General features: G+C 40.6%; 1 protein-coding gene across 1 annotated transcript; it reads right to left on the reverse strand.

Annotated features, from left to right (window-relative positions):
- Nucleotides 1–8,217: 8,217 nt before the first annotated feature.
- On the reverse strand, nucleotides 8,218–9,275 carry DMRT2 (doublesex and mab-3 related transcription factor 2; the record flags this gene model as incomplete). Its single annotated transcript, XM_009872821.1, has 1 exon — nucleotides 8,218–9,275. A coding segment is annotated over one exon (1,058 nt), but the record flags the coding sequence as incomplete, so codon positions are not given.
- Between the last annotated feature and the right edge of the window lie 1,229 nt (nucleotides 9,276–10,504).

Raw genomic sequence — 10,504 nt, forward strand, 5'->3', positions numbered from 1 at the left:
GTTGCTTTGTAGAAAGCCTTTATAAGTCACTCTGGAGTAGGCTGTTTTGCAGCACAAGAACCTAATCCTGAACATAATGAGTAGGGCCAGTGCTCAAATGCTGCTGTATGTAAAGGGAAGAATGGTCCTTATCAAGCACTTATGTCAGAGGGTTCACTGGTATGTCCTAGATGGAAGGGTACATCACATGTGACAGGAAAGGAAGGAGCTTAGAAAGGTACATGAAATTAACTGTGTGGAAGAGAATGACAGGGAAAGCACACAAGAACAAACTTCTTTTAGCCTGGCTTCCCAAAACATTTTGCATCTACTTCACCTCTCTCCACTTTTGAAACTATTTTAGCTACAGTTGCAGAGAGCAGCAGTCTCAAAGACAGCAGATTCTACAACTGGCACAGACATAGTCAGGTGGATAGAAAATATATACTGTACAGATATTTCCATGCCAGGAGAAAAAGTGGTACAAGGAGCCTGACTTGTATTAGCTGGGTTACAGAGAATCCAACTTCAGGACAACCATCAGCTGGGACCCCAGCTTCAAGCAATGTGTCACTGGCAGAAGGGCTTGATTTACATTTGCAGGTGTCAGAGTGTGTGCCAAGCAAAAACTAAAGCAATGCCGTCTAAGAAAACACATGCCAGTCCTACTCTTGCGTACCTGCTGGAATGTTATCAACACACACCAAATGCATACTTCGGTGCTGTGAGAAGTGAAGTGGGAGCTGCTGTGCAGTGAGCCGTAAGAAGTGGGGTAGTGCAAAGTTCTCTTTTATTAGTGTATTGCAGAGGTTCCTCCTGCCCCTTCCCATCCTGCTCCCACAAATGACAAGTCTGAGTGCATTGTATGGGAGTAACACCAGAAGCTGAATCAAGACATTGCTACAGGGACCCTGTTGTTACCATGTGTATGCTTTCCTTTCTGTAAGCCTGGACTTATTACTGGTTGTCATAAATTATAGAAGATCATGCATTCAGCATAACCTTCTGCTCATATCCTCCTCTCTTAGACACAAACCCCTTTATGGTTAACTACACCGTCACTGATTTTAGGTTAAATTATTACAAATAATGCTCATGGCCTCATGGGTTTGCTCTCAGTTGTTCTTAGTTCAAAATCCCTGACTTGCTCTCCTCTAATTCTGAGCAAAGAATTTAATAGACTGAAGAAAAGAGTTTTATCCCAAGAACCTTTTTCCTCTCACTCCTTTGCATTGCAGTCCCTTTGCCTAAAGCCTCCATACCTAGCAAGGCATGCTTCCTTACTGCTACATCCACGAACTGTTAGCCTAGAATAACAGCTCATGCAGGACACAACAGTTCTGTAGGCAATCAGTTTTGCATTGGGAGATACTCCACTGCCTGAAAAAGCTAAAGCTTTTTGACTGAAGAAGTATTGTGTCCCGTACTGGGCTCCCCTGTACAAAACAACATACTGGAGTGAGTCCAACAAAGGTGACTTGAAGATGATTAAGGGACTGGAGTATCTCTCATATCAGGAAAGGCTGAGAGAGCTGGGGCTGTCCAGCCTGGAAAAGAGAAGGCTCAGGGTGGGACATGTGGGAGCAAAAAGAGTGGAACGAAGAAGACAAATCTTGTAGTCGTGTCCAGGACAAGACAAGAGGCAACGGGCACACACTGGAATACAGGGAATATCATCTAAATCGAAGAACTATTTTTTTCTGTGTGGGTGGCCAAGCACTGAGAAAAACTGCCAAGGGAGGCTGTGAAGTCTCCATCCTTACAGATATTGAAACCCAACTGAACACAGCGCTTAGCAATCTGCTGCAGATGACCTGCTGTGGGCAGGGGTGGGACTGGATGCTCTCCAGAGCTGCCATCCATCCAGTTATACCCTATGGTTCCATCACCCAGTACTAAGTTCCGATTAGTAAGCATGATTGAGGATACTTGCTTACAAGGTAAGAGCAGCTCAGATGGTAACAAGTGTAAAGTTTCGAAATTAAATGAAAGATTAAATGAAATGTGATTTTCCACATGATTTAAATATAGTGCTCCTGTACATTGGTCACCTCCAAGTCACTAAGTTCTTCCAATGATTTTTTTTCAGCTCTCCATTCATGCTTACACTGTTGCAAGTCTAAAACTGCTTGAAATAAGTTGGCTTTACCTATACACATTTTACACTAAGGTTTTGTTTTCCTATTCATATACACAGCTCTGGTCTGTCTAAATCTATGACTACTTACAGCATCTTTCCACAGAGGATCAACTCGCAGTATGCTTTTCATGATGAAGAGGCAAGCCAATTCCAAAAAGTGGACAGTTAGCCCATGTTTTCTGTCTGACTTAGAAAAGTGGAGTCTGGCCATGGACAACCAATGTATTTCATGTAGAAATAAAATGGGTAGATGAAAACCACGCAGTGTGTAATGGATACCACTATTAGCTCTTGATACACAAATACAGAAACTGTATAACACATATGGTACTAGTTCAGCCCACCTATTTCCTGCCCAACTGGATTGCCAAGGAATGAGTGAAAACTGTAGTCACTGATTTAAGCCTAGATTTAACCAACTACAGTGAGGTATAGATGCAGAGGCTGTCAGCCAGACAGTGTGACTGTGAAATCTGGCACTCCTAACACCTTTCTGTCTCTTCTAAATTTACTTCTAGACTCCATCTTGCAAGGATAATTACGTATCTTAGTAGGCTCCAGCTGGTGTATACATCAGTAGATTGCAGGGGTTTTTTCCTTTCCTTAAGTGGATTTCAGTTGTAATTATTTCTTACAAAAACTGAGAAAAGGGCCACTGCCCTCTTCCAACATAATCTTTCATTCTTCTAACTCTTCCAACATAATACCTCAACAAAACTGCATCTGAAGAATTACTGCCTCCTTTTCTTTTGGTCATTGTGGAAGCTCTTATTTGTAAGCAAAAACTTCACACAGCAGTGTGTCCTGTGGTAATACATAGGTTAGATAACAAGTTTTCATTCCAGAGACCCAAATGCCCTCACATCCATGCAAAGTCTGGAGTACTGAGCTCAGGGCAAGGGTTAGACTCCTGCTCTTAGTTCATGACCATGGAGCAGCACCAGCATCAGTCCCTGTACTGAAGGCATTACGTCACAGTAACAGCAGGGCTCACTGGCTTTGGGCTACCAACCTGAAATGACAACAAAAAGGACCACTGCGGCCCATGAACCTGATTTCTGATCTACTTTTGGACAGGAAAATCATTGTACCTTGTTTACAAAGAGCTGGTGCTGGGGAAGGGAGAGAACTTGCATCACTGAACAGTCTGATTTTTTTGTTTTTCCACTTTGCATGTTTTTATTATTTATGAAGAGGGATGCTTCGTCCCATAAAACACCAGCTGGTTCCTGTCTCCCTGGTTACGTTGACATTCCTGCCACCGGTTTCCACCTGCCCACACATGCTTCCCCAGCAGCCTTTCTTGCATAAGCTACAGCTTGATTTGGTTTCAATGCAAGCAAACAGAAAATGGCTGGTCACTACTATCTGAATTAAAGGAGGCATTATGTGTACTTCACACTGTTCAGCTGGCAAAAACTCAGAGAAGGAACTTAGTGATACAGTGGGAATTTCATCCATTACAGGCAACGACTCCTGGTGCCAGCTTTCACAGCAAGGTCAGCTGAATGGAAAGTGTTGGATACAGGAACTGAAAGGCTTGATTCTGCCAACAAGGTGCCGAATCAAAATGAGAACATACTTTTCTGTTCTACACTTAAAATAAAGAAATTGAGAGAGTGTCAAATGCTGTCATTCCAGAACAGCAGCAACTGGAGCTTGTTAATGTTCACACTTCAGAGCCGTTAACTCTACAAGGCCCTGTGCCTTCACAGCTGGCCAAAAAGCAGCTTGCTTTTATAACCCCAAAGAGATGAGGACTTCAGACCGCAAAACTCAGGGAGGTCTTCATCATAGCAGAGGCAGACAGTACAGGGCTAAGTCTTATCTTCAGGCCAGGTGAAGATTTCACAGGCCTTTCAGTCTTTTCAGGCCTTTTTCAGTCTTTTCAGGCCTTTCAATCGGCTGAATGACTCCAAGTTCTGTGCCTTCACCTACCTCAAGCCCAGCACCTCAATATGCTGCTTTCAGAGATATCAAAGACAAATGACAGCTTTAAGAGAGGTTTTGTGGCAAGCCAGCAGTGCTGGTGCAGTCACCTCTGAGAAGCCAACAGCTGATAGAAAGCCAGCAACCCACAGCTATTGAGCAGGGACTCTCCCCTCACCCATCACAGCCCATATCAATTCTTCTCTGCCACAAGGGAGAAGCCCTGTCACTGCAGCAGCTGTCAATAACCCATCCCTTCTCCAGACTAACTCACCATTGTCCATTTCTCACCACCAGGCCAGGTAGTAAGCCAGACACTGTCTGGGATACCATTAATTGACAGTTTCCTTAGTTCTATGCACTTACACACCTCTGTACACCTACAAAAAAATTTTGTCTCAGCATGGATATGGAGAGCTTGCACTTCCAGCAAGTAGCTGGTTGTCTCTGACAGCACCATCATCGAGGCTCCCTATTTTGCAAAGTGAATAATTGTTCTTAATGTTCCTTTCCACAACTATTTTGTACACTACAGAAAGCACACCTTCCTAACCTCTTGTCCCACCCCTAAAGCTGAGCTGAGGTCCTGGTTTCAGCTGGGATGGAGTTATTTTTCTTCCTAGTAGCCAGTATAGTGCTGTATTTTGGATTTAGGGTGAGAATAACACTGATAACACACGGACATTTTAGTTGTAGCTGAGGAGTGCTTACATTAAGTCAAGGACATTTCAGTTTCTCATGCTGCCCTGCCAGTAAAGAGGCTAGGAGCGCACAAGAAGCTAAGAGGGGACACAGCCAGGACAGCTGACCCAAACTGGCCAGAGGAATATTCCATATCGTGTGACATTGTGACAAGTATATAAACAGGGGGGGAAGTTGGCTGGGGGGTACCATGGCTTAGAGAGCGAGTGGGCATCAGTCAGCAGGTAGTCAGAAATCGCACTGTGCATCACTTGTTTTGTATGTAGTAGTAGTTGTAGTACCTGTTGTTGTTGCTTCTCTTCCTTTTCTGTCCTAATGAACTGTCTTTATCTCAACCCACAAGCTTTACTTTTTATTTTCTCCAATTCTCTCCCCCGTCCCACTCAGGCGAGGAGTCAACAAGCAACTGCATGATGCATCATTGCTGGCTGGGGTTAAAATATGACAGCCTGCCAACAAGCATGTTCCACTATCATACAAGAAAAAACGAGGTCAGAAAGGAATCAGAAGCAAATATAACCAAACGTTCATGAGCACAGCACAAAGATACATCTCATTAAAAAATAACCATGCTGTACAGGAGATACAGGCATCCATACACAAAAAAAATGCCACAAAATTTGTTTTTAAGAAGCAGGGAGCAAGGGGAAGCTTAGGATATTTTAACAGTTGACGTATTGCCAGGGAGATTCTGTCTCACAATAAGTGCTAGGCAGCTTCACAGCAACGACTTCTCCATGACTTTGCACAACCACAGCAACACACATAGACAACTCGCTATTTCTGCCCTAGAGAAGCGAATGGCCGAGAGAGGCAAGAGTGCTGTACATACATGGCAGCAATGTGTGAGGAAAACTACATGCTGTCTGTGTTGTACAGTTTTGCTCAAACACGTTATACACATACAGACTTTATACACATTTTTTACAGTGGAAAGGAAAAAACAATCTAGGTGCAACAAGCTTTCAAGATGCATGAGAGGTAAGTTCCAGGGTCTGTGAAATAAAATGAAACTAAATACAGGGAGAAATATCTAACGAAACAGAATCATGACACAATCAAGGCTCACATTTTTTTCACATGGTAATAGACCTGTCACTCCTGATGACTGGGATTTGAACAAAACTATCCGCAACATCCGTACGTATATGTGTGCGAATATATATACATGTGTATTTTAGTATTCGGTATATCTTCAGAGTTTGAATCTGTTCAGTTCAACTGGTCATTTAAAAGTTCAAGAGCTACCAGTCTGTTGGAGAGTTTTGGTTTTCTAGTATTTTTTTAAAGAGATAAATAAAGACAATCGACTTTCTGGAAAAGCATTTCAGATGTGAAATTGAACAATGTTAGTTGCACACATTGTCAGGCAAAAAAATATTTATGCAGGACTAATTCCAGTGTCCAATATTGGTTCACTACACAGACTACTGAACTCTCTTTCATCTGTCATCCTAGTTTATGCCAGCAGCTAAAAAAACAAAACAAATAGTGTTTTTAATAACAAAGGAAACCCTGCTTAAATTAATAGCCTTTGTTAGCATTTAATGTTCAACTAAGCCAAAGAAGGAAGCTGTGGTGAAAGCAAACAAATATGAAATTTGAAGAATTTGAATCCGTTTACTCCGGGTAAAAGCTGCTTTGCTTGGTCTGACTGCTAAACTGATAAACAAGCAGATTCAGCTCTTACGTAAGTTAAAACTCCCTCTAACGGCAACTGGATAGAGGACAGAGATTGAAAAAATGAAAATCATATCACTGTGTTTGAAATGCATTTTCAGCTAGGCAAAATCTAGTTAGTATGAATGTTTTTGAAAACGGAAAATTTAGCTAGTGCCCAAGATTGTTTTAAATTTCAACAAATATGTTTACATTCTTGAAAAAAATTTTATGTGCTTTGTACGATGTGTTATGTAAAAATTTACACATTACGTACAACGTATTTTCTCCAATGTGATTGTTGCTTTAACAAAGTGTATTAGAAAAGCACTCAGGACACATGATTCCTCCCATCCATTAAAATGGTCCTGCTATTCAGCAGCTCCACTCCCAGTACAAACATTGAACACTCTCAGAGATACAAGAGTCCAAAACGCACAGGCTCAGGTTTATTCATAGCAGAGTAAGCATTTAACCTGTGCAGTAAGTGTAATAAAATCAGAAAATATTACATTCTGCTCACAAATACCAAACACAAATTGTCCTTATAAGACAATAAAAACTAAGAATAAACCACTGCTTCTTTCAACTAACTGAGCACTGTCTGCAGGATAAAATAAATAAGGAAAGCTACTAGGGTATTACTGGTTAGCATTAGATGTGCTAGCAGTAACATACCAGGAAAAACTTACAAAATCACAAAGTTAGACAGCTTCAAGCTCAGTCATGATGAGAGGTGGTAATGCCTTTTTTCTAAAACCTTGAGGGAATTTCAGGTTCGCAGGTAAATTCTACTGGTTCATCTCCTTTTTTTCTGCTGTTCCTGCAAATGGGTATAGTATTACAAAACTGAGAGGTCACAACTTGATTTCTCATTAGCAGCGATGATTCTGTGCATCATTTTTATAGCCTAAAGGTTATGTCAATTACCACAATACAAGAACCTCAGGCTTCTGTTGGTCAAAGGTGAAATGTTTTCAGAAGGCATATAATCTAGGGAGTGGAAATCCAGAGTAAAGCCAGCTGAACATTGGGAAAAAAACCCACACTTTTTATTCAAAAAAATAATTTGGAAAAATGCTGACTTTTTAATCCAAATGCCCACAAGAGCCCTTTTCCTAAAATCCAGCCTAGTAACTCTTCTACTTTAGGAATGGAAGCTTTTATAGAGAGGTGTGGGATAAATCAGGCTTTTATGCTACCATGCACTCCCTCTTCAGAATAAGAAAGACATTTGAGATTTGATCCAAACCTCATTGAATTTAATAAAAAAAACTATTGCAGATTCACACTAACCCACACACACCATTTTAGGTCTCAGTTACCAGAGGTTCAAAGCAGAAACGACCACTTATCCTAGCAAGATAACTGGTAAGTACACTGATAATAGCAGATAAAAGAGTAAGTATATTCTGAAAGTACGACCCTGAGACACTAGAAAAAAAACATAGATCAGGAATACTTCTTTGCCAGTAAGTAATCTCATTTTATTGAGAGACCGGAAATAAAACTACACTTGTAGTTAATCTCATTTTATTGAACAGTTTGAAGTGCTGCTGAAAATAACACCACTTTACAGACTGTACACAGAGTTTCAATTTTAAAAATTTAAATATTTTTTTCAGAAAACATGCATATTTATTAAGGCCTTTGAGTAAGGCCTTTAAGGTCCCTTTCAACTCAAGCCACTCTAGAATTCATTTACAGCAGAAATTCCTTTTTACAAATCTTTTAAGAGACAAGGCAGGCAGTAGCAATTCTGCAGAAGACAAAGCATACAAGCTGTCTACACTGCAGGTACAGCTTATTCACTGAGAAACATTAGCAACTGCAGATGAAGGTCGTTTAAGGATGGATTCAACTGAAAATGACAGTGGCTCAGCTGTTGAAAGTTTTGTTGGGGCCTGTTTGGCCCCAAAAAAGTCTTTTGCACATTTGTCTATTGTAATTTTGTATTTTTGGTGCTCTTTAATGGCACACTCTCGGTACTTCCTAGAAGTATCTTCAACAGTCTCTTTCACAAATGATGGTCTCAGCTCCACTCCTGATCTGTCAGGAAGCACTGGCTGGAACAGCGACTGAAATGGATTGTATTTGAGTGGTGAGGGGGGCTTAGTACTGTCTTTGGTGATCTTGTTTAATACCTGTTCCTGAGGAGCCAGAGAATCCTTATCAGAAATCTGAGAGAAAGTTCTTTTTGGAGGAGAGAAAGCTGACCTCTCACGAGCTTCCTGAGGAAGGCATGGTATCTCATTACATGACTGCTGAATGTCTTGCGTGTGGGTCAGAATGAGTGAGTTTTCCAGTTTTGGAGACATTATGTTATGCTCAGTGTTTGGACAGTCCTGACTTTGTGAGACCTTGGCATCCCAAGCTGCCCCCGGTTTGAGAGCTTGGACAGTAGTAGCATTTAGCAGGTATTGCTGGTAGAGGAGAGCATCACTAATGGGGCCACATTTTGGCCACACTAAGAATCTAGAAGACAAGGGATATTGTCTGTAGGTAGTAGCTACACTGACATTTGAAGAAATTAGTTCCATGTTGCTGGATCCTGAATACTGCATGGTTAGATCAAGGCAGGCTGGTAAAAAACTGCAAAACTCCTTGTTCGGAGTATCAACTTGTGAAGTGTTGAAGGCTGTTTTGTATGAGTTGTATTCAGCTCCATGCACCATGCGGTTAGGGAGAAAAAGGGCAGCTGCTTGTGTAGCTTCCATCATCTCTCTCTCTTTATACTCTCTCTCTAGCATAATGTTCTCCAACTCTTTATCAGCAAAAGCCCGTCTCTTTCTCATCCTGTCACTTACAGGGGGTGGCAAGGGTGAATTCCCTCCCAGGTAAGGGTCTGTTGGAATAGGACGGTAACCTAAAACAACAAGGCAGCATTAGAAATTAAGCCACATACAAAAAACATTAAAGCAATGTTTGCAAAAGCGCTCCATTTGGAGCCAGTCCCGCCAGGTGCCAAGCACTTGCTTACAAACCCTTGACACCGTCTACTCCTATTGAAGTCACTGTGTCCCAGAGGCCACAAAGCTAGGTCATCAGTAACTTTAAAAAAAAAAAAAAATTAAAAACAATGCAGATCGAGGGGAAAAACAAAAAAAAAGCAAAACCTGTTGTGTTATGACTGGTATTTCATCATGCATCTTAAGACTATAGTCATCCATTTTTATCAGATACAGAAAGTATTTAAATATTTTATTTCCTTCGAACTAAAAGAGAACTTTGACAAAACATAGAAATCCAATCTCCAGTATATTCAATTGCCAGGCTAACTGGATTCATTTAATATAACAGACAGGGTCCAAACCTGTTTACTCTACCCACACAAGTAATCCCATTGAATTAATGGAACTACTTACATGAGTAAGGAGAACAGGGTTTTACCTGTTTTCACTTCCATTCCTCTCACACGGGTTTCCCCATTGCCAAGGAAGATATCTATACCTATACAGCTGGTGCTTTTCTATTCTCTAACGATGAATCACTATGTACACATTGCTACAGATAGCAGAAAATTCCAAGGAAAACTAGGAGAAAAGAAAAAGAAGGTAAAGATAAATTAGAGTAAGGAATACAAAAGAGATATTTTTTTCAAAGTGTGAACTGTAGACGAAAATTAAAAGGACATAAACATTTCTAAGAAGACAGATTAATATTGTGCTTGCATAGGCAAAGAAAAGAGATTTCTATTTTGAAAAAAAAAGAGAAAAAAAGCTAGATGTGAGAATTGGAATGCTTTATAAGTTTGAAAAGTAATTAAACCAGACAGAAATAATTTTGGCCATGATCAAAGAGGGAGTGGGCAGCAAAAAATACAGACTCTTGCTAAAATATCTATCATTCAAATATCATTCTTTCACAGTTAATATTTTCGACAAGGGGAAAAAAAAAAAAAAGAGTAGCCTATTATGCATATCCTACTATTGATAATCCGCAAAAGGTGCTGCTGTGTCAGACATTCAGATCAAAAGAATAACAAACCAGAAAAAAACCACAACCGATTTACTCCTTTGCTGGTAAAAACACCCGTGAATAAACAACCCTGTACTGCAAAAACGCCGCTGGGTAGTCATGTAAAAAGAATGTCAG

The sequence above is a fragment of the Apaloderma vittatum genome, unplaced genomic scaffold (assembly GCF_000703405.1).
Source record: "Apaloderma vittatum isolate BGI_N311 unplaced genomic scaffold, ASM70340v1 scaffold30267, whole genome shotgun sequence".
Taxonomy (NCBI): Eukaryota; Metazoa; Chordata; class Aves; order Trogoniformes; family Trogonidae; genus Apaloderma; species Apaloderma vittatum.